This window comes from Bombus affinis, chromosome 11, assembly GCF_024516045.1.
Source record: "Bombus affinis isolate iyBomAffi1 chromosome 11, iyBomAffi1.2, whole genome shotgun sequence".
Lineage (NCBI taxonomy): Eukaryota > Metazoa > Arthropoda > Insecta > Hymenoptera > Apidae > Bombus > Bombus affinis.
In genome coordinates this window covers 7,654,431-7,678,933 of record NC_066354.1, presented here as the reverse complement: position 1 = coordinate 7,678,933, position 24,503 = coordinate 7,654,431, and the positions used below count along the sequence as shown (strand labels likewise).

Here is a 24,503-nt window from a genome sequence, read left to right as displayed (position 1 = left end):
GAAATAATCATTATCGCACGAAGCGTATCTACGTGATAAAGGTAAAGACACGAGTCATCGGAGGACACGAAATGCAGGTCGTAAAGTAGAAAGTTGCCTAGAATACAAACGAGAAGAAGCTAACGACTGTAACCTTGTGGAAGGAAAAAAGAATTTCTGATGAGTCCTTCGTGATAAATCTCGACTTCCTGGTACCTTGATCGTAATCCGTACGATCGGTATGTACCTCGTAATTTCCGAACGTGCACGTTCGCCAGTTCTTTCCTTTTTCGGTACACGGAGATGAGAAATTCGATTTGTTGATCAAGAATAGCTAAGTTTCACTGTGGTGTATGGTTCCACCGCATCGCAGGTCCGATCGGTTAACTAGTTTCTAAACAATTTGATTGAATAATTGTAACAATGATGACTTAAAAACGCGTCGTTGCGTGCTCAACGGAAACTGCGTTTGTCGTCCGTGCATCTTGTACGATTAAAATTGGCGACAGAATAGTCGTCGGGCAGAAGCAAATCGGAAGATGACATTTGTAAAAGATGAACGTCGCATTCTCAGATCGAAAGTGAACGACGCGCCGATATGTAATGCGAAGATCAATAATAAAAATAGTGATAAAAACAGCGTTCCTATAATCGCAGGTACAACGCGACACAATTCCCAGAAACGCCTTACAAAAAACATTGCCGTGGAAATAATTATGCGAACCGCGCACGGTGGGACATCGACTTGTTTGTCTTTGCGCGCATATTTATCAGTCCCAAGTAATTCCATGGTCAATTTCTTTAACCCCGAGTTTCCGTATCAAAGTTGCACCTTTTCTACCCGCCGATGTTTGCATCAACACCTTTTTCATTTGTTATTTTATACAAAACTGCGGAATTTCTTTCTTTCGCCTCGGTCGGCCAACTGTGTTTACCGCAATATACATACATATATATGCATGTTTTATGTAAATGAAATCATCGCGTCAGCAGTCCTCGAAACTTATGAGCTCGGAAATCCATATCGGACAAGTAAGCCTCAGGCTGAGAAGTTATTCTTTACGAGTTAAAGCATTTGGAAAAATTTTAACGTTCGATTATTACAAATCGATCGTCGTAACACATCGCTCGCGTGAATATATTCATCCAACAATGGACCAATCGAATATAAAAATTGTTAAAAGTGCGAGTGAAAGAACTGGATCTTTGCAATACGGTCGAACAACTTGCTTTTCTCTACGTTCGTGTGGCAAAGGATAAAAGAAATCGAATAACGTGCAATTGGTTATTGTAAGATCTCTTTTTCCTCTTATAACTTCTGCAAAGGCAATTATCTCATTTTGACTGATTAGAACTTCGTGCAAGGGACTACAGCTCGCTTTTATCAGCTAAGTAGCTACGTCTTAGTTTTCCGTGAAACTTTGATCGTCTGGAAACATCTGTACGTGAGTAAGGAAGAAGATAAACGTTTCCGGAGGAGCGAAGAACAGTCGAAAATTCGATCGGTCATCGTGGACTTTACGAATTGGTCGGAAGAGGCACGAACAAATTGACGGATAGACAAACATAGTAATCTCAAAAGTGTACATATTTTAATCGCGGTCGCCGATACGATATCGCTTCCAATGCAGTTCAATGAGTCGCATAGTGCTAACTTGCATAAATACGACACTGTTTGACGCCAAAGGCCACATGACAGAAACGAAATTGTGCCTGTAGTGTTCGATAAACGAGAAAAACGTCGGAAATTAGAACCTCTGCCGTATGATTCACCGACGATAGGCAACGATTCCGTTACGGTATGTTGGTAACGTTTCCTGCAGTCGTGAAAACTTCTCTCGTACGCATGCTGCCTGAATACCTTTGGATTTACACATTTAGTTGTCATTTCGACGAACCGTCAAAATACGAAGATATGGTGAGACATTTCTTACAAAGTATAAATCGATCTGTTTTATCTACTGCCAATACAGAAACACAAGTACGAGTCGTTTCGGTTACACGATTTTCTTTCGCGAGATGCCACTCGAGATTCCATCGTCGAGCGAAATATCAAACTTTGTTCACATTGGTCGCACCTACTTCGACAACAGGAATTGCACATTATTCGATAAATGCGATTAACTGCATTTTAATTCACAGTAGCACGACTATTACGAGGTATCTGTATCGGTACGAAATAAAATCATGAAAAGATCATCTCATAGCGAGTATCATTTTCAACCATCCTCGAACGATTTTCTGTCAACTAATTACATGTCCGTTAATTTCGCCCGCCCTCTTCGCTCTTCTTTTTATCCTTAGAAGGAAAACTAACCAGCGGCGGGCGTTTTTGATTTATAACGGTGCATGTTACGGAGTTGAAAACCTGCATCCGGCACGAGAAAGGTATCTAGGACGCGTGGGTACGAGTGGCTGTCGGAAAGAAAAAATTCTCAGCTCTAAAAGCTTTTTACCAACCCTCTGACGAACGTTACCGACATTAAAGCATTTACCTATAAAAAGACAATGCCCGTAGACCCGGCAAGCTTATTCGACGAAACTCCTCGAGAAAATAGCGATTCGAACGAATGCGAACGACCGGATCGAAGTCGACGACGTTTGAATACTACACCTCGACGATGGCACATCTTGCACCGAGAAATTTTGAAAATCGATCAAAGTACGACGATCATCGACGACGGCCTGGCTGCTGCGATGGATGATTCCTTTCGTCAAAGGGAACGTTTCCACCAAACTGTCCGAATATCCGGCAGCGTTTTGAACGATTCGCGGTTTGCAGTTGCGCCAGTCCGAGATCTATTTTTGAACAGGATGTATTTATAAGTAACCTTACCTTTCGTGGTCTCAACTACGTGCCGGCACTCGCGTAAATGGTATTGCGACCATCTGAACCTCTTTCAGAGCCAATATCTTACGTGTCCCTGCATCGTGAGTAAAGTATACTCCCTTGGTACTTGTTAAACGGAGTAACACGAATTATATCGTCGTTGGAAAATGCTTTCGTAATGGACGCCGCTATTTGACTCGTCAACGGCGTTGGTAATTAAATAGCTTCATAGAAACGTTAACACGCTGCTTCGACGAGTCCCCACGCTGCTTCTTCCTGTTCTGCTTTTTCATGCTTAGATAAACGTCGCGCCAAGGTCTGCCTTTCCATCCTCTCGACGATATCTCGTAACGCCAATCAAGCAATAAGACGTCGTCTGATCGCGATTTCATCAACAAAATTGAGGATAACGTACGTTGGCGTGTCGAAAGAAACAAACAAGATTCGGATGTTGTAAGCGTGTTCGTGAAAATAAAAACGAGTGGCTGTCTTCATTCCGAATCACGGCCCTACGAAACAAACGGAACAGTCTTTGTCAAGGGTTCCCTGGATAATCTCGGGAAAGCGGGATAAATAACCAGACGGCTCGTAGACCGAACCGTTTAGTCGTTTATATTTGGATACCGATGTATTCTGCGATCCCCTCGTATTTTGCATCACGATCGCTAACTCTTCGTTATTCTCTTAGCGTCTAAAGTTCTATGCCACGTTCGAACGGAGGTGAGAGCTTTTTTGCCTGACAAATTAGAAATGCATCTGCAAAAAGACAGAGATAGAGATAGATAGATAGATAAAGAGAGAGAGAGAGAGAGAGAGAGAGAGAGAGAGAGAGAGAGAGAGAGAGAGAGAGATAGTCAAGATGCGAAACGTTATGAGATGAAACTCCGGTGTTGCGACCTTCGCGCGTGAGACCTTACCGCAAAACCAACTGCTTCCAGGAACGGCGCCACGATCTAGGGAAGCCGACCTAGATGCTCCGCATATTAACCTATGAGCGATTCAAATTTTAGCGACATGAAGATATTTTACGAGGAGTTTAAGCTTCGACGAGGATCTCTACGTTCGAATTCAACGGGGGAAGAAAAACGACCCGGTCTTGTTTTCCTTCTTCTCTCCCTTCGATGGAATCGGTCCTTGAATTCGAAAGAATTTCCCATGTCACGATGGACGAGGATCGCTGCCACGTGACACATACTGTGTTTTGACTGATACCGTTCGCCGACACGACGATAACTCGTCGAAGAAAGACAGCCTATCGTTGAAACGTATCGTTGCATGGAAAAAGGGACAAAGACGAAAGGTCCCATTCCCATAGGACGCTCGACGGGAGAATGTTTTTAACGTGACCGGAGTGTTTTCTGTCAAACAAAAGCTTATTATATTATTAGCTTGTCTCGGCTCGGTGAGAAAGAATTTCTTTTCGACTAGAAAGAACGAAGGCCATGTTCGAAACCAAACCCCTTTTTTCCGTTCTGACTTTTCATCCAATTGTATTACAGAGACCGAAACTGGCTCGTCACTCGCGTGAATCTCATTTTAGGCGAAGTTTTTCCTTTGAAACGCGAGACCCTATAATAAGCGCGAAGTTCATGAACAATTAGAGGACTGTTTCATGAACCGGTCCGACCAAGTTGCAGCTACGCGTCCGTCTCTTCTGGATTAAAGCGAGCAGAATACATCCAAGAATTTTAGATCGTCTAATTGCGCGCGTTACAATAAAGCGTTCGTAATCGCGTGTCGCGAACGCCACGTCCGTGTGCGATGAATAAAGTTAAAAGGTGCGTTTCGCGAAAAATTGTTCGCAGCGTTTTTCGTCCTACGATCGATGAAACAATTGCGATAACTACGTCGCTCGCAGCGATTACTCTACGTGATTCCGTCGCTAAATGGTCAGGTCGTCGAGAAGAAGAGAAGAGAATCTACGCTGGTAATCGGTCGAAGCTAATATGTACATATTATATCTGCACGTTACACGTACACACGCCTGTTAATACACCGTACGCTGGAAGTTTCGTGGCGCTGTAACCGGTGTAATAAGGTTAAAGATTCGTTATCGTTTTCATACATCGAGCCGGTGTTCTTTCTGCTCGTTAAAACCGTAGCCTTTGATACCCGAAGCTCGATGTCCAGCTAGCATTAAGTGACTTACGACGTTTTCACTGTGGCCTGACGGAAATAGCGTTATGGCGAGCACGAGCAACAAGAAACGACGCGAGAAAGGGGAAAGGAGATGTCGCTCGCGGGAGATACAAGACGGGCGTGTAGAAGAAAACGGTCGTGAGAACGAAGAGAGAATCCTCGAGAAGAGTGGGGAAGGGGAGGGAAAAGAAGGGAAAGGAAGGGGTAGGAAAAAATGGAGAAGAAAAAGGGAGAAATATCGCGGTGCAGAGGCGACTAGAGGAAAAACGATCGAAGCGAGCAAGGCCGAGGGAAAACGAACAAATGCTGCGCGTTGAAGGTAGAGAAGCAAAGGAAAAGAAAGACGAGCAAAGAGGGGACGAGGATAGAGATGGAGGCGAAGAGATACGAAGAGAGAAATCTTCGTTTTCTAACGGGACAGGTGCATGCCTCTATTTTGGCGAGCTCGCTGGCAAATGTTTTGTCCAAGCTGGTATAAAATCGCGACGTTCCTCCGCTCAGCTTCTCTTAGATCTCAACCCGCTCCTTTTAGTCTCTTCGAGTCCCCCTCTTTAGCTCGTTCGTTCGCGCTCAAGACGTTGGCTGAGGGAAGCGAGTCACAATCGACTGGGCGCTTTCGCTGCCTTTCCTTCCTTCATCCGGCCTCGCGCGCGAGAATTACATAACATTTCGTTTAGTATCGTCGCGAGTGAGACCCTAAACTCGTTTCGCTTATCTGCCTGGACGAGTGTGTCGTTTGACGCAAATGTCCGTGACACAATAGCGAAATTTTCTCAAGTAAACACGTCGATTCCGTTTCGAAGAGACGTTTCTGAAAGCTATCGTGACTCTTTTAACCATGGGAAAAATAATAAATTCCTTTGCTATAAGTCCAATTTAGTCACAGTGACGAGACACGTAACTAGAACGCGAGAAGAATGCCAATATCTCTCCGAAAAACTCCAAGAATTCGACAACGTTGAATTCTTGGCGCCAGAAGGTTCGACGAAGAGAACAACATTAACGGCATCTTCGTTTAATCTCCTCTCCCTCGTTCTCGTCGTGCTTTGTTTCTTTCTCTCGTTCCTTTCTTTTTTCCTGTCTTCGTTTCGCGCGTCATTTTTCCCTCCTATTTCGCTGCGCATAATCGTTCCGTAATAATTTTAGTTGACGTTAGACGCTCTCCACAGGCGCACCAGCGACGATCGTTGACCGCGCGCATACGTAACGATCCTACTGAAATTATTCCATTTCCATTCAAGAGGAATCCACGAGTTCTCGCGAATTTTCTTTTTCAATGCGGCGACACGACGTCGAAAATTCGTCGACGTCGATGTGCCAACGCGACCTCGTTAAAGTGCATTTTAATTCTCGCGAGGCGAAGATTTCCTGCACGCTGTCGCTAACCATTGCCGCTGTCTCCATTGAAATTCAATTCTCCCATGGTACAGGTCCAATTTTTTGCCGGTCAGGAATTTCTCTGGCATCCGGTGAATTAGCTTTCTCCTAGCCTTTTCTCGATGATATCGTCCCGCTGTCTGTTTACAACGGCGTTTGCCTACGAAGTTTTTCGAATTTCGACAGAAAGGAAAAAAGAGACGGTTGCTAAACGCGAAGAAAAAAGCCCGGCGCCTACGAGAAATCTGATGGAATCGAGACACGTGCGTGCGCGCACACGTGTTCACGGCCGAAACAAACGCGTGAATCCGATGAACGTGCACCAGCATTTCCAGATTTATCGACGCATTAGGGCTCAGCTAAAGCGGTGCCGCTTCGTTTCTTTCTGCGACAAATCGATTAAAACAGCGACGACGTAACTTGGCTTTTGTTCCATGGTTGTCGTCGAGTTATCGTGATACGCTCTTGTCTTTTGTTTACACCCCCGGGAATACTACGCTGGTTTCCTGCACTATAAACTAGAATCGATTTCTCCATTAAACGACGTCCCTGGCGTACAGAGGCGGCGTATTAGACTGTAATTTGTATTTGTTTAGTAAATAATTCTTGTTCCCTACGTAGAAACCAAAAACGGGAATGTACGCGATCCTGTTCGCGAAACCTTTGAAAACCAAGATATGTACGTACTACGTACATATTATAATAGAAATGGACGCTTTCAGAAGTCAACGAAAACGGATTTCGAGCTGTGTTTCTAGAATGGAAATAATTTGTCCTTGGACAAAGAGCTAGTTAGAGGCTATGCCCTTGAAAATGTACGAGCTCGCTGCGCTCTAGGAAGCGAGAACTCCCTCCGGTATTAACAAATGTTTCCTATTAAACGAAACCGCACACGCTGGCTAGAATAATTAGCAGCGACGGACTATACGATTCCATATGGGCTATCGTTCTGGGAGTTTGCACGATTCATTCGCGAGAGAGAGTCGTATATAACTCGGTCATCGAAGAGGGGGATAATTGTGGCGGATATGGCGCTCGAAGGGTGCTGGAAAAGCCTCTGGCCTCGTGAATCATGGTGGCCACGCGAAAACACCATAAAAATAATACAGCTATGTCACGATAGGGCAAGCGTGACTCATCCTCCCGCACGAGTCGTTGGAACCACCGATGGATCTTACTTCCGAAGACTCGATCGAGTCAACCATGGGGTCCTCCTCGTGGAAACGATGAAAGGGTGGTCCGCGATTAGGGTGCGCCCCAACTGTCCCGACGCTGTGTCGAGACGCGTAACAGGCATAACGACAGACTATTTTCCGTGATTCGGCATCGATCACATCCTACGCGCCAACTATATCTCGGATGTACCGTGGAACCTAATATCTTAAAGAGTTTTACGAATTCTCACCGGCGAACGTTGGAAAACGCCGACACCCGTCCCAACATCGTTCGATGCAATGAGAATCTAGGCGAGATATTGTTACTCGGATAATGCGATTCAGCGGAAAGCTACAGGAATGATTATACATAAATATTAATGGGCAGAAAGCGAGCCGCGTGACGTTCCGTAATGCCGCATTCAGATTGATATCGACCGCTTTCGATTCTCGTTAGTCATCGTGGTTTGTCCCGTGTAGTGTGCTTTCCAGACACCACCGTAACACGTAAATGTACGTTTCAATGAGTCACTGATACGTGGAACTGTTTACCTGCAAACGGACACGTGCCCGAGCTGACCAACAACGGTGTTTCATACGATTCGCGTCTGTTAAAAGTATCGCATGATCTCGTCGTGGGATGCAGTCGAATCGAGCGCAAAACCGGGCTAGCGACAGTTGCAAAATGCAAGCACGAAATGTATACTGATTTTCGAAATCGAAGAGGTCGATCAAAATTAGCTCGAAGGTTGGTAAACGCGCGTCCGAGGACACGGACGAGACGAAGGCGTCCGAAATCTTAATTCTCAACGACTCGAGACAAGACGTTCCACCGGAAATATCATATTCCTGACCCGCATACGATCTACTTATCTCTCGTAGAAAATCAACGATTCCCGTCGATTACGCGTCCCTATGAAGCCAATGGTTAGAGACGATTAAAGGTGGCTGATGTTGATTAAAATATATAGAAGATCGCATTGTTGCATTCAACGAGTCGACGGTGGAAACGTGTTATGACACTCGGCTGACAGGACGCAGGATTTATCTAAACGGCTATTTAAGCCGTGGCATGCGTATCCTGTATGCGTGCGATGACGAGCGTAAACGGTTTTAGTGATAATTTGGATCGACTCGATCGAGACGATGGACGCGTAAGAGAGCAGTGGCTCGTTCAAGGACCACCTACGGGCTCTCATAAATTTCGCGCCAATTCTCGACAATTACGTCTCTTCTATAACTCTGTTATTTGTGGTCCGCGAGTGCCGAGCCTGACGTACTTTATCCACACGAGGGATACGCTAGATATCGATCTGGCTTTTCTCAACCGCACTCGTCTCGCCGAAATCGAGATACGCGATCGGAGGGAAAGGGAGCCGATTAATGTGCTCTGCACACACAGCCATTTACTCGTATTGGACGCTGGATGACGAAGGGTCTGGTTTAACGGTAGTTACGACGAACGCGTTCGACGAACACATACGTAGCTGGAAAATTTTGTTCGAAATACGAATCGAATCGGACACGCGACTCGAAACCTCGTCACCGGACTCGTGAGATAAGAAGCACGTGACTCGACCTTTTTACACGTTGCTGTATCGAAGAGATCGCTTTTGGAACGCCGCGCCGTGCCGTTGCTAATTGAATCGCGCCCTCCCAGTAAATCGAATCGAATCGAATTACGAACGAGCCGCCTCCTATGTCTATTAGCAGCGTATAAAAGGGAGCTGTTCGTACGGCGCGACGACACTCGAAATGAGTGATAAAAAAAGGGAAATAGCAACAAAGTGGTGGAATTGTTTAGTTTAGAGAGGCAAAAGCGGCGCTTGGGTAAAGAATAAATACAGACTGGCCGGCAAAAGTTTCGAGTGGCCGGCAGAGCACTCGAGCATACAGCGACCGCGTTCAATTGTACCTAACCGAGTGGATAAAGTTTGACGAGATTCTCGCTGGCAAATAAACGCGACCATCCTACTAGGATTCGACGTTCGAGCGACCAATCGAATCGACATACGATCTCCAACAGATTTTACATCCAGCTTGAGGAAACGAGCCTGCTCCTCTCCCGTTTTGTCCACTTTCTTGCTCACGACAACGATCTCAAAGGCCGGTCCGTGTTTTTGCGAGCAATCCGCGGTCCTCAATTCCCAATTCGTACATTCACGTGGGTGCGTGTGGTCGACCTCGGTGAAAAAGAGAGGGTGTAGGTATCCGACGCGAGGGAAACGCGAGGATTCCGAAAATAGATTCGCTGCGAACCGTGCGGCGACATTAGAAACACCCTGCGTATAATGCCTCTCTCTACCCGGCTACAGTAACGGCTTGGCCTCTCTCATCCAAGGCCCTGGCGCTTTCATTATGAAAAGAAAGCCGAACGTAAATACACGTGGACACAAAGGTGCCACCTACGCATCGATTTTGTAAATTACAAACACCGTTCGTTCGACCTTCGCGTTTAATTCGTGCGTTAAACGCGTGTTTCTTCAACTCCGCGGCTAGAGAAGACACGGTTCTCCATCGGTGTTTGTTTTCTCATCCGACCCATACCGAGGCGCAAGTATGTATTTTCACAGAATCAATGAACGAAACGGAAAGAAAGTAGGAAGAAAAATTAATAGAAACGACGAATGGATCGGGTGGACGAGCCGGATCGTTCGTGCAATCCATCAAACAGAACGCGCATCCATTCGTGCGACGAGTTTATCCCTTCAGCGGGCATTCCTGACCCTTCGGTTCGGCCGACGACTCCACCCTCGATGAACACGCTGCAGCATATCCAGCCCCCCTACGTTCGCGTAATCGTCTGCACGATGATACGCCAGAAATTCACCCCGCGTTTATTCCACCGAGGCAAACTTGGTCCCGTCCCTTTTCCGTCCATGTCAACAAGTCAGAGAGAGAAAGCGAGAGAGGGAGAGGAAAAGAGAGAGAGAGAGAGAGAGAGAGAGAGAGAGAGAGAGAGACACGCGGCGAAGTGGAACGCATGCGTTTCCAACCTTTCTACCCTACGCATCTAAGAAAATGTACACGTACTTTGTCTCGCGGCTCTATGTACCGCGTGTATTTCCGCGAAGACAGATATTTATCGTGAAATAGCTAAACTTGAAATAAATCTTTAGCAATCGGTTACTACTTGCACTGGTCGATGAAAACGAAGCAAATAACGCAAACGCATGATTCCGTACAACGAGGTTCCGTAACTATCGTGGAAATCTTGTTGGACGATTCTCGAACGTAACGAACCCGCGATTATTAACGATGCAAAAAGCGTGAAAACGGTAGGGTTACGGCTACGGAGAAAACGGGGTTTTCAGCTGGCGCAAACGAACGGCACCGAGTGAATTTTGCGCGCGTCATTAGCACAAATGCGTCGCGGTGCATCTTGGTGCAACGTGGTTCACGCGCGTTAAGATGCGTGTGCATTAGAAAAGCGGAGTGGGCCGTGGCTAAACGAGCGCGTGTGCGTGCTGAACTGCGTGTCCTCGGGGCCGGGTTAAATGGACGTGTGCCGCACGAGGAGGGTGCACGAGTGGGGGTAACTACACGCGTGTCGTCGGTTTTGGTTTTAGTTCCGTGGCAGTCGCTGCCGACGACGACGATCTCAAACGGTTGGCGAGCCCCGCTGCTGGTTTCTTCTTTCGTTTCCACCAGCGAACACGCGCGCTACGCGTATATTCTTTTTCTTCTCGTTCCGTTTGCCGATCTTTTGTATCGTTCGTTTTGTCTCGACGGTATTCGCGTTCCGCCAGATTCGCATACCTCTCGTCGACGCGCGTTATCTCCACGTAGCTTAGCTCCACGCTATAGACAACAACATCCAAGTGCATGCAACAATTCATTGACATTCTCCGCGAGATACGGTTAACGTATCGAACGTACGACTATTACTACGCTATTCGACTTTATCTGCAGCGCGTTGTTATTATTCCACGACGGCGGAGAGCAATAATAATCGAAGCGAGTTCAGCCGCCTCAGACGCCAGCTGTATCGAGGCACGCTTGAGACCGGAGCACGAAATGCAACGAGAAGAATAAAATACGAATCGAGCCACCTGATCGTGGGTCTAATTTAAAACCGCGCAACGCGGGAAAAAGTGGTAGCCGCCCAAGAATAACGAGCGTGAAACTCGAAGGAAGGAAGAGAGGCATCAGGAAGAAAAAGGAGAGTTGCGGGCTGTTTCGCAGTCGAGATCAAAGTTGAAATCTTACGGGGGCGTTGCGGAAGGACGCAGGAAGAGCTCGGCGCGGAGAATCGAGAAGCTGAAACGCGCAACGAACGACACTCGCATCGAGCTGGCGACAAAAAATTTGACAAAGCGAAAGGAATTTAAAGGATAGGAGCGTAGGAGAAAGGAACGATTCGTCCGAAAAGGGACAAAGAGGGAGCCGAGTGTCGGTCAAATGCGAAAAAACGTCGGCTCGTTTTGTTAATCAAAAGATTTCGGTTCGGCACGACGACGTGTTCCGACTAATAACGAGCACGTGTGACCACAGCGCCTTGCGTCTATCGGAAAAAGGACCAACCGAGAAGAGAGAAGGGGCGCCGCACGAAAGGAAGTTCGTAGAAAAGGATCTTCGCGCGACGACTTCGACCGTTGCAGCTTCTTCCGCCGCGTCTTTCTTTCAAAGAATCAATTCGAGATTGTCCCTTAGAGAGATTCGAAACATTCCGATAAGACGCGACGACGATTCGACGAACGGTCGGAATTTTTGTGACACGGTTGCTTATTAAACGGATTGCTCCTTTGATATGACGACAAATCGATCGTCCATAGATCGATCATCGCGGCGACCGAATGCTGTCGAGAATGTATTCCGTGTCGTCGGTTCGGTTCCGATCGATCGAGAGAACAGTGACGTCGTGTAATCGCGGCTCGAATTATCGCGTGAGAGATCGTCGTTGATTCAGCTACCGACGATACACGGAAACAACTGGATCGTGCGCAATCGGATGTCTCGAGAGGTGTTGACCGGACGTGGCTGGTGGGTCGCGCGTCAACTCGAACACCTGATTCTCGGTTACCGGTTCGAGATGCGGCGCACGTCCGGACACGTGTTTCTGACAAGTTTGCTGATACTACTTCGAGCACGTCGGGCAGACGCAGCTACCGAGAATTCGCCCGAATTCTCGAACAAAGGTACGTTGCATCTTTCCGGATGCTCACTTTCATATTACAAACAAACAGGCATGTTACTAAGTGCTTCGCCTTGAAACCCGAGGTGACTCCGTTTCCATTTGCATTCACCGCGTTAACGCGTTTCACAATAGGAATATTTCTAACGAACGAACGAATTAACGTTTTGCGAGGTTCTCGTAAATGTATACGACTGCTTTGATTCGTATTTGCTCGAACTGCGGGGTAATCGATCGGCAGAAAAGCGGTATGTACCGCTAAGCGGTTCCGGACTTATTTTCAACCGAACGAACGCTCTGACCTCGACACGATTTTAAATAAGTTAAAAGTTTGGACACTCCAGCCTGTCGAGAACAACCGGAAGAATTCGAATAAACTCGTACGCTCGCGGCACAACCACCAAATTTTTGGCATCTTTTCGACTCTCGATACACTCGCTTCGAAATAAAAGAAGCAACGTCATCGACGTTGTTTGCTGTTTTTCCCCCTTGGCAGGTATTTTGTCCACCTTCGATCGCCCAATGGCTTCCTCTTGTGTAGGTATGTTCGAGTATAGAAAAAGAACAAGCACGTGTGCGAACGATACAAAATTTCGAATTACGTTCTTAAGCAAAACTCGTTGTATATTCGAGGCAGCGTTAGACGATATAGCAACCCGATAGAAATAGACCGTCTCCCGTACGATGATATTGGACTTCTCTATTGCTTTAATTTACGAAGACAGTTGAGGCTGACAGAGGTATCATCAGCAGAAATTTGAAAAAACGTGACATGCCTCGAAAGAGAAGAAACGAAGAGGGAAGAGAGAACAGGGGCAACGTTTCGTCATCGATGCTTCGATCGGAAAGTAAGAAGCGGGTCCCGGTGAACTTACCGGCGGATATTTTGGGCAAACAGCACGCCTGCTACCAAAGCAAAAGAATTTGCGCGATTTATTTTTGGCGCCGTAAAAAGGCGCCGCTTCATTTTGATCCCTCGCTTCATCCGTCACGGAAAGCTCTTCGGAGCGCCGCGGCTAACTTCCGAAATTTATGAAAAGAGCGGAACGCGATGGTGAATCGCGAGAAATCAGGATGCATCAGGGAACACGCGAACATCGAGCGGTATTAGAGTGCCTCGTGCAAGAAGGAATGCGTCCTCGCGAGCGTCGTTTATAGCTTTTAACCGAGCACAGACGGGACAGACTCGGACGACCAGAGAGGACTCAAAGTTCGAAGGAATTCGGGGAGGACCTTCCGACGTGTTTCAAATTCCGGCCTGGCTTAAAGATATATAGGTATTGTCCTTGCGGCGAATAACAAATCCGTCGATGATTTCTACGTTCGAATGAAAATATTTGCGGAAGAAAACGTAAATGAAAGACCTGCCTCTTCGGTGATCCATCATCGCCCCTGTAGGTATCGCGGCGATCTTTACATGTTTGTTTTACGAGCCGCCGCAAAAGCAACGCTTTCCGCGAAACGAAAGCACATCGAGCTTCCGAGCCGCTCTTCGCGCGCCGCTTCGCTTCTCCATCTTTTCTTTTCGTCTCGCTAATTGCGGGACAAATTTTACCATGACGCGCGATCGTTCGAACAACGAGGCTGTAAATTCGAGACACGATTCACTCCGCGCGATCGTACGCCGAGTTCAAAGAATTTAACGAAGCAGAAGGGAATCGGTTGCACGTCGAAATTTTCAGAGCGCCGCGAAAAGCCTTTAACGCAGGGCCAAGTTTGAATAACAAAACGGATGAGCTGGGGAGGCGCGGAGCTTGTAGCGCTGATGAAATTACCATACAAAGTGATCAAACGGGCAGACTTTTACGTCTATGGCAACCCTCGGACGCATTACAAAAGAGTGCCGACACAGGACCACCAACCACCAAAAAATCGACTGGAAAACCGGTACAAGTTTAATCTTACGCATATTCGTGTATTGCCACAGGTACAAATCGACCCGACGAACGCTGGGAGGAGTCGGTTAAATAATTACGGTGCCGTCAATGAAATATCTTGATTTCGCCATCGGAAGACCTCCAACGCGGTCTTTTAACGTCTCACAAACCGGACCCGCCTCCGTACCTGTCATTTTTCAAAGGTTACGACCTATAGGCAGAAACCTGGCGTCGTTCGTATTTCATGCGTGTAATCGATTTTAGACCTTCGCCATCCCCAAAACTCGCAGAAATATCTTTCCTCCTTTCGACGGTTATTTCGCAGACGTAATCGTAGAATCGTCCGTTTACGCGTATAGAAAGAGAACTTTGATTTTCAATAAGCTCGGAATAGCGGTATTAGGGTGTCGTCTTTTCCAAAGTACCGAAATATCCATCGGATCGAAGCGCAACGTACGTGGTGACAGTTGGAATTTTATTGGGCAATCGAACTTCTTCTGGGCAGGATAGCAACAGGTGTTGGCAAGAGGATGCGGAATTATGCGAGAATGAAATTGACTAAAGCGTGACCGAGCGGGGTAGATTAGAAAGAGATAACGCGCACGAGTGTGACACGAATGTAATAAAACGCTACATTCGGCGTTTTGCGTGCGAGCGATGAGAAACCGATCGAACTAGAGACCAGCGGCGAAGATATAGCCAGGCTATGAACGAAAACGCCCGACAAACGATGGAATGCCATCGATCTACTCCGCCGCGACCGCCACGAGTACCGGCCGCGGCGGACAAGACTCGAATACGTTGTACGAGCGGGACAAAAGGCAGGAAATTGCACGGTATCGCGTAGCGAGCCCGCACGAGCAGCGGATCGGAGGGCCGCGGATAGACGCCGATAAAAACTCGTAAATTAATTCCATGTTGCGCAGAGGTCCCCGACGCCATGGAGCCTCGTGCCAACCTCGCTTAGTCATGACTCCGCGTTACTCCACTCGTCGTGTTCGTCGCTCGTAAATTACTGTAATGGCCGCCTCGAGATACTCGCCGATTCGATTCGCGAAAGATGGACACCGAATCAGGTAAAAAAGAAGAAAGAAATCTGAAAGAAAGAAATCTGAGGAAGGGATCACGAAAATAGACAAGCCGGCGGAAGCGCGGTTTCCTAACGAGTGTGATACAAAAATAACAGGGCTACCCCTCGGCCGAACATTATTTACATAACAGTACACTTTAACGTACAGATTTTTTCTTCGAATCGTTACCAATTTCCTTTGGATATCGGAATTCTATTCCGAGATGCAACGATGCGCCAGCGGAAAACGATTGTTTGGAAAAGAACCACAGGCACACGGCTCTCCGACCAAAATTAGGGATATACATCGCGTCGATGTTTGAAAATCTTGATTACAAACGCTCCATTCGGACGATAGTAGTAGCCTTGGAAGCTCTCTGAACGCCGCAGTTCCGCGAAACGCGATCTGTTAGCTCGTCTCTGATTTCGATCTATGGAATATCGACGTCGGTCGATCGAAATAACACGTCAAATTACGTAATAGCGAGACCGCGTTTGCGTGTCGCCGGTTTACGAACAGATTGAAGCCTGGCCGAGCGGAACGCGGCGACGAAACGCTCTGTCGAGAAGACAAACTAGGTTCGGTCGTTCGCCTTTCAGCGTCGTGTTACGCCGTGCGAACACGAAAAACCTATACAGCATGGAAAATGGAAAGCGTCGTCGAGCGAAAGAAGAGAATGGTGGCCGCGCGGAAGTGAACCCCTCCAGTCAGCCCTCTTGAAACGTCAACGATTCTTCTATCTCGATATCGCGAGCATCCCGCAGGTTGTTCGATATCGAAGCGATGCATCATCGTCCGTAATTTTCTGCTTACATCGGTCGCGATTTAAACTTAGAATCGTTGCGGTGTTACCAAGTTTCACCAATGGAGAAAATAGAAACGATATAACACGAACGCGCACGTGCGTATATGAGAACCAGTGTTAATGTACACCGCGGTATGCCATTGATAACTCGGTCGTTCTCTCTTGGCACTCGCTATCTCTAGTTCGCGCACTCGTGCTGGACTCGATTTTCCATCGTCGACTATCGAAATCTTGTCGCGTTCTCGACGGATAATTGCGAGATTAAGAAAGTAGAGCATCGGCACGACGCGCTTACTTATGAAATTGCCTGTAACTACGGCATCGGCTTGTAAGATTTACCGGCGTGTCTCTTATTCGAACTCGACTCGGTTAAATCCTATTTTAATCGAAACGCGAGTGCGTGCGCCAGCATGTGGCTCGTTTCCTAGAATAGGCAAAAACGACCAGTTCGTAGCGTAATGAGCACAATAGCGAGCCAAAAAGGATCGCATTGTCATAGGGTTTTGCGGGTATTGTGTTGGTGGTGTGCCGTGGCCTGGGACACGACGAAGCGAGCGCGACGACAGTTCGGCTGCCAGCGAATCGCTTCATTAGCGCCACTTTCTTCGTCGCATCGCGTCACCCTTAACGAACGACCGAGCAGAGAATACGACGAAAAGGGGAGGTTCCGGCCTCTTTTCGTTAGCCCGTGAATCTCCCTCGAAAACTAACATCTTAGTAACGATGCTTATATATTCTTTCCTGCGTTTCTTTTTAAGGGTCCACTACGACTCACGCTCTTACAGCGCCGCTCAGATTGGTGTGGGGCAGCGAGGGCAAAGACGTCGAATTACCATGCGACATCACCCCACCGACACCGACCGACTCCGTGAACATGGTGCTTTGGTTCAAAGACACCGCTGGGATACCTCTTTACAGGTAACGTTCTCCCGCCATTCCATTCCTTTCCTTCTATCTCGTCCGGACAAAGGACGAAGCAAGCTGTTGTATCCTAATCCCGTGTATGTTATTTGTCGTAACACGATGGACCGAATTTACAAATGCATTTTTTTCTTCTCCCTTTTCTGCTTTGGTCGCGCAAAATGTACGATAAAAGTATGATAGTCGGACAGAGTAAAGGCAAACGACAGCCATCGATTCACCGTGACTTCGTTTTACCGCATATACGCATTCCTTTGACATCCGTTTCGCCAACTTACCGTTAACGCAAAATCCATCAGGAAGGAAGAAGCTCGTACACGAGTCGCGTGGTCGCTTGTCGACCACGCTTAATATTCCTAGATGCCATTGTTCTGACATCGTATCTCGAAATATCTCAAGCCAAGCATCCGAAATAGGGTTCCTCTGTACCGTCTTGCTCTATTATGCAGTCGGGACTCTCTGCCGTCGTTCCTGGAAATAAGCCGTGATCCTTATCACCACTATCTTATTCGTTGACTCTCAACAGCCAACGACCAGTTTAATCAAAATGATCGCGCGTGCTGCACGAGTCGCGATTGACCGTTCGACCGAAAGTAGGATTGAGGTAGATCGCGTAACGTAAATAAACCAAAAGACCGTCGAGGATGGTTGGCATCGCCCGGTGGAATTTCTTAATACCAACGAACTTTCAGAAATAGAGTGGTGGATCGTCATTTCGTGCTGACAAATACACGTAAACAGTGTATTCCGGATGGTTTATTTATGAACGGGAGTTGTAAGTTTGTCCGTAAAATGGAACGGTCTGTTTCAGTGTCGGCGAGCCATTAATCGCGAACCGGGCAACGAGCGCGAGATTACGGCATAAAGAATTTTCCTGGGAAAGGACAAACGCGTGGATTCGAAGAAAAAAGAAAATCCCTTTTGCGGCTGGGTCTGTTCCGCGTGAAAGGGCGATCGTAAAAAAATACGCCGGAAAGGAGGGACGTCGAGCGAGACGAACGCAAAGCAGGTGGCTTTGAGATTTTACGAGTTCGGTTATTCGTACCAATGGTCTGTGCCCTTCGGCACAGTTTTTTTTTTTCCTTCGGCTCCCCACGAGGCGCGTAGCGCGTAACCGACAAGAAGAAACGAAAATCCGAGGGAAGAAATGCGCGGGAAAGAAGTTGGTACATCTACGAAATAGTTGGAGAACAGCGAGACGTTTACAATTGGCGTCACAATTTGCAGCAAATCGACTGCGAATTGATTCTTTTTCCGTCGTGTTGCCGCGGAGATTTCCTCCTCGACATTGCGTAACGGTCAACCGTTCGCGGTGAATCTAAATTCGCTGACTACGCGCTTGCCAACTATCCTTTTTTTCTCCGTAAATAGATGCGCGTGCTAGAGTTAGTCACTAAAACTGGCCAAGGGGGGTCCACGGTCCGGTGTTTACCACCTCCTTTTACACCCGGAAACGTCAACTCGCCCGATCGTTGACTCGTCGATTGTCGAGCCAAGAATTTCGACCTGCTGATCGGCAGAATGCTCCGGGTAACCGGGTAACCTCGCTACTTTGATCTTGATGCCGCTGCGAAAGGAAACAAATTGTGTTTGACGATCGAAAAACGTTGCTCGTCTTTCTGCGCAGCCTGGACGCAAGAGGCAAAGATCTCGCCTCCGCCGTTCATTGGGCGGTCAGCGATGATCTCGGCAAGAGGACCTACTTTCAGATCGGTGATGGCCATCGAGCTAAGCTCAAAGTTACCAAGGTCACATTCAAGGACCAAGGAATCTTCAGATGTAGGGTAGATTTTATCAATTCCCCGACGAGAAACTTTCGGGTGAATCTCACGCTCGTTGGTGAGTATCGTCCAAAGGGTAGAACGTTTGATCGTAACAGGCGTAACGAGTTCGCGTTTTTCTCCTTTTTCCAGAAGAACCATCCAGACCTGTGATATACGATGCTCAGGGGCGAGAGGTGACAAGAGTGGCTGGACCCTTCTTGGAAGGTTACAATCTCGACTTGACCTGTCAGGTGTCTGGGGGTAAATCTTGTACTTTTTTCCGACGATCCAGTTCTTGCACAGTTGCTCTAATCGTGTTATTTATTTATCTTAGGAAGACCAAAGCCTACGGTAGTATGGTGGAAGGACGGTAAGATACTGGACTCCGTTGTTGACACAATTTCTATTGGTTCCCCGAGCAAATTCACGGTGAACCGTCTTTTCATCAACGAGGTGACGAGATCGTTGTGGGGCACGAAGCTCGAATGCAGGGCTCAGTCGGAGCAGATGACCTCTCCGATCGTTCGCGAAGTACCTCTAGATGTTTACCGTGAGTATCGCGTAGTGTTTTCTCGTCGACTGACTTCGACAACGGCGAAACAAACGACGCTGTTCAAAAAGGGCAATTGCGAGTGGCGCGCGAGCCTAACATCTGGCAAGAATAAAATAGAACGAATAAGCGCGCTCCACAAGGTCGCATCTTCGAATCTTAACGCGTGCTAAAAGCGATCGTGGACGGCTTAAGCGACAAGTTAGTCCGATTTAGTTCCGTCCACGCGTTCTCCTCCTTGCGTTCGCCTTTCGCGTCCGCCCTGTCGATATCTTGCACGATCCAAGACGTTCCGAGGAAAAAGCGTATCTACGAGCGCGCACGGCTTCTAAATATTACGTAAGCCGCTCGTATTTCTCGCGAGGCGTTCAAATTTCTAGCCAGATCGAGGCTGTTCGATGCTCGAACCGCACCGCACGTCAACGGCTTCCTACGTTGCAACATAAGCGCCGGACATCCTGCGTGGCAAGAAATATCGCTCTTATTCATCCGAATGTCCTGCGGCTCGGCCGACGAACAAGAAAGAAATTTAAATATAGTCCGAGCTAGTGACCCGCGGCGGAAGCGAGATGAATTCCAACGATTTCGCGCGGGCCTCTTCTTAACTCCTTTGACGGTCGCATTTCTTGGAATTGTCGTTGAAAGTAAAAATACGCGGTTCGAGTGTTGAGCATGTGGCTCCCTCGACCCGTTATTTTCGCCACGGCTCGAACCGCCTATAGGACTCGTCCTCCTAGCAATTTTTTATACGCGGTCGCGGATCCTTGGAGAATGGCTGAAGCGATCGAGCGAGAAAAGGAACGCAGGCGAAACAGCGTTGCGAACGAGTTTTCATCGCGGCGTGCTATCTCGACCGAGTATACGCACGAACGAAATTCGTAATCGACGATTCGTTTCGCAGTGAAGCCTGCGATCGTAAAGATCGTCCTGATCGACAGTCAAATCTACGCCGGGCGTCCGCTCGCGGCACGCTGTGAAACCTGGGGAAGTTCTCCCGCTGCCAGGATCATCTGGAGGCTAGGCGGGCAGACGATAGGCGATCCCAACGTGTCGACTACGCAGAGGAGCAATTCGACGATCAGCAAGCTGGCTCTGGTCCTTGGCAAAGACGACAATGGCAAGAGATTAACCTGCAGAGCCGAAAATCCCAGATTTCCCGGCGGAGTGCTCGAAGAAACTGAGATCTTGGACGTTGCCTGTAAGGTTTCCCTCTTTTTCCATCTTATCAAACGATGCGTATATCTTCCCAAAATGACACACAGCTTCTATGACTTTTAGACGTACCGGTTGTTTCCATCGATCTAGCCACCGGTTACGTCCTGGATACTCTCAGAGAAGGGGACGATCTGAAGCTGGTGTGCGACGTGGAGAGTAACCCACCTCCGACCCGAATCATTTGGTACCACAAGGTAGGAAGAGCTTTTGCGCGATTACTCGGTTCTAAGAGGGAGTACGAATCACGGGCCCTTTCAGGACGATCGATTGGAGCACGACGTGACCGGTGGAACGCTGATAGCCTCCAACACGTTAACGCTGAGGGTACTCACTCTGGCTCATGCAGGCGAGTATTCGTGCGAAGCGGTGAATTCCGTGGGAGAAGGTCGGAGCCCTCCGATTTTCGTTCAGATGAAATGTAAGTACATGGTTTCGCGGCTGCTACTACTGCGATTTCGATTTTCTCAACGGAGATTGTTCTGCCGGATAGACGCGCCGAGATGCAGGGCAGGTTACGAGCGACGCGAGATCACGGCTGGTCGCCATGAAACGGTGTCGCTACGCTGCGAAGTCGACGCTGTTCCGAAAGACGCGGTGCGATTCTCTTGGACGTACAACGGAACGCGCGGTGACGTGTTGCCGATGCCAAACTCCAGAGCTCGGAATAACGGGCTCGTTAGCGTTCTCGAGTACACTCCTACCACCGACACCGACTTTGGAACTCTGGCTTGCTGGGCGAGCAACAGCGTCGGCAGACAAAGGACCCCTTGTATATTCAACATCGTGCCCGGAAGTACGTGTCCTTGGAAATTGATAACTAGAACGAATTCCACGAAACTTCGATGTTTTCGCGTGCTCTTCCGCTTTTTATTTGAAATCGCTTCGCGGTAAAGGGACGAAGCTTCCTTAAGAAGCCAAGTTCAACGTGTTTCGTCGATAGCGCGATTTCACGGCCGTTCGATTTATCGACCAAGTTTTCAAATTATCTTTGACGTCGAGTCACCGTTCCTCTGTAAAGTAACGGGCGTTACGATTCGCAGAGCCACCGCAGCCACCGTTCGACTGTTCTCTGCACAATGAAACCACCTCGCTGCAAGTGAATTGCGTGCCCGGCGCCGATGGTGGTTCCCCGCAATACTTTTTGCTGGAAGTTCGAGGGATACCGAGAAACTCCGGTGTCGTTCAGATGAATCCGCCGACGCTCCACGCGCCTCAAAGCGACCAGGGAATGGTGGGAGACGTACCGGCGATATATCAAGAGAGAAATCCAAGGCCAAGCTTTCAGCTACACGGTCTTGAACCCGGTTTCGATTACACGTTATACGTGTACGCTGTGAACGACAGAGGAAGGAGCGAGCCAGCGCTGTTGGAGCATATACGAGTGGCTGAAGTTATCGGCGGGAAGATCGAAAGAAACGGCCTGTTTCTGGAGGATCTGAAAAAGGCACTTCCCGAGGCTAGCTCGGAAAATATGATCATCGTGATCGCCTTGACAGGTACAGGTAATCGAATATAGGAAAATTTATACACTCACGTGTTTCACACGACACGCGTCCATGGACGAGTGAAAGCGAACGAGATTTTGGATCGAAGGTGCGGTGGCTTTGATCCTGATCGGTATCGGGGTGATCATCGGGTTGGCTATCTGCAGAAGAAGGACCGCGTCGACGCTCAAAGACGGTCCGGACGATTTTACCACCCCCACCTACGTCTCCGCCCAAAGGATCGAGCCAAGGATCAGATACTCGGGCGACAGCAGACGTTCTCAAAGAACGAGCTTGTACATCGAGGAAAATCGAAACGGTAGACTTTTCTTCGATTCTCGAAAAGCATAAATTTCGCAAAAGTTTTAACACGCGAATGCTCGAATCTTTGAAAATTATTTGCAACCATATAATTGCGATGCCAGCTGAGTTAACGTTTGCTTCTTTTTATATTTACAGAACCGGATCTTCTACAGAGAGTCGAGATCGATCTACACGGTTAATCTTCCAAAGGCTGCTTTTTATTTTGTACAGTTAGAGGTAAAACCAAGATGTCCATCCTTGTTTGCTATACTTGTACGCTTTTCGCGGCGTGCTGTGTATATATCGGTCGGGCACAAGTGCCTCTTTCCTTAGGATTTAGGATAGTAATTCGGTAAGGCATAAGAGAAGAAGAGAACAACACGATGCATCGTGAGTTTCCTCCGGTGATTTAACACTGTTTCCAGAATTCCTGTACCTGTTTTTTTTACAATCGTATTCGAGCAACTATCTTTTAAAACGTCGGCTAGATGACGAACTTTAGAACGTTATTTATTGCATTTCTTGCTGTAATTTACGTGCCATATTTTTTTCTTTCTTTTTCCCTTTTTCTTTTTATTTTCTTCCGTCTAAATGAACAAAAAATAAAAGTATTATAGGTAATTGCGCGACGGTACTCATCGACTCGTGTCTTTATGATAATCGATGCTTCAGCGGAAGCTTGTCGTTTCTCGTAGATGAGCGGAAAAACTTCGCGTTTACGGCGAAACGATTTCAGCGTATCTTATCTTGAGATTTCGAAGAAACCTCAAAGATTATATCTCAAGATTTCGAAGAAATCGAAAACGCTTATCTAATTATGTAAATAGTGTACGAAAATGCTGGATTGTATTATTAGCGATTAAACGGCCAAATAAATTTTTACGTAATATCAGGCGTGTGTCTATTCGATGTATGTTCTCCCCAACCATGACGCAGCGTTCGTAGTTCGGAGCGGAACAAATAGTTTCTAGACCAAATGTAAAATGCCTCCGATACCGGATGTTTGGTGCTATCGATTGTTGGTAAAAAACGTGCGTTTAACCATCGACGCGATACGATATCGCTGAAAAACATAACGCGTCCACTGTTTCGACAGCAGCTTCAATAAACAATTTTACGAAACATCGTAATTTTGCTCTGACCATCGTGGCGTTCCAATTCGGACGAAAGATCATGATCGTGCGATTTCACCGGAATAGATAACAGACGATGAGAATCAACAACATCCGATTCCCGTAAATTATACGATATTTCCGGTTATCCAGGATCGAGAAAGTGCGCTGATCGAAAACAAACTGTATTGTTTAGCGTGATACTTCAACTTCTGCGGTAAATACAGGGCCGTTTAGTTCAACGTTTCAGCATCGTGTTGGAGATCCTGCCGAAGGCGTTCGCGAACAACTGCAAGCAGGTGAACCGGCCAATCTAAACATCCCGTTATACGTATGTATGTATACGATCACTTGGATTATTTGTTTAGTCCTTTCAGGGGATCGTTATTCTTTGAGCGAACATGATTTCCGCTTTCCAAGAACAGGCTGTAGAAGTCAAAAAATTATCTTGCGCGGTAATTCGTGCTAGAATACCGTGATATGGAAAGTTTGAAAGGCGAAAATGAAATGCCAACTAATCGATTTAATCTTTGATCGAAACTAATCGGAGATTAGTAAACATCGCTCGTTAAACGGCTCGTTACAACGCGTCGATTCGCTTTGACGAACTGCGCGACGATAAGTTTGATCGTACGCTGTTTATTCGTTATTTACGAGTAATCTTGCATAAATATACATCGCAATAATTATAACGGGAATTATACTTTGACGGATATTTGGACGCGCACGTACATACGTCGCGTATGCAAACTAAGGAGAAGGATATAAAATTTACGATATAATATATAAT

At 47.3% G+C, this 24,503-nt stretch overlaps 1 protein-coding gene across 7 annotated transcripts; it reads left to right on the top strand.

Moving 5' to 3' along the window:
• The first annotated feature begins 993 nt into the window (after positions 1 to 993).
• Positions 994 to 23,495, top strand: LOC126921895 (synaptogenesis protein syg-2-like). 7 transcript variants are annotated; one of them, XM_050733908.1, is made up of 12 exons: positions 994 to 1,778; positions 17,124 to 17,283; positions 18,914 to 19,125; positions 19,200 to 19,310; positions 19,384 to 19,599; positions 20,501 to 20,797; positions 20,878 to 21,008; positions 21,073 to 21,232; positions 21,305 to 21,607; positions 21,855 to 22,316; positions 22,408 to 22,617; positions 22,758 to 23,495. In XM_050733908.1, exons 2-12 carry the CDS (start codon positions 17,240 to 17,242, stop codon positions 22,799 to 22,801), a joined length of 2,190 nt encoding a protein of 729 aa, XP_050589865.1. In that variant the 5' UTR covers positions 994 to 1,778; positions 17,124 to 17,239; the 3' UTR covers positions 22,802 to 23,495. The 7 variants fall into 7 exon arrangements, with proteins under 7 accessions (XP_050589865.1, XP_050589864.1, XP_050589863.1 ...); XM_050733907.1 differs by having other exon boundaries at positions 994 to 1,897; XM_050733906.1 differs by lacking the exon at positions 994 to 1,778 and adding an exon at positions 1,906 to 5,267.
• The last annotated feature ends 1,008 nt before the right edge of the window (positions 23,496 to 24,503 follow it).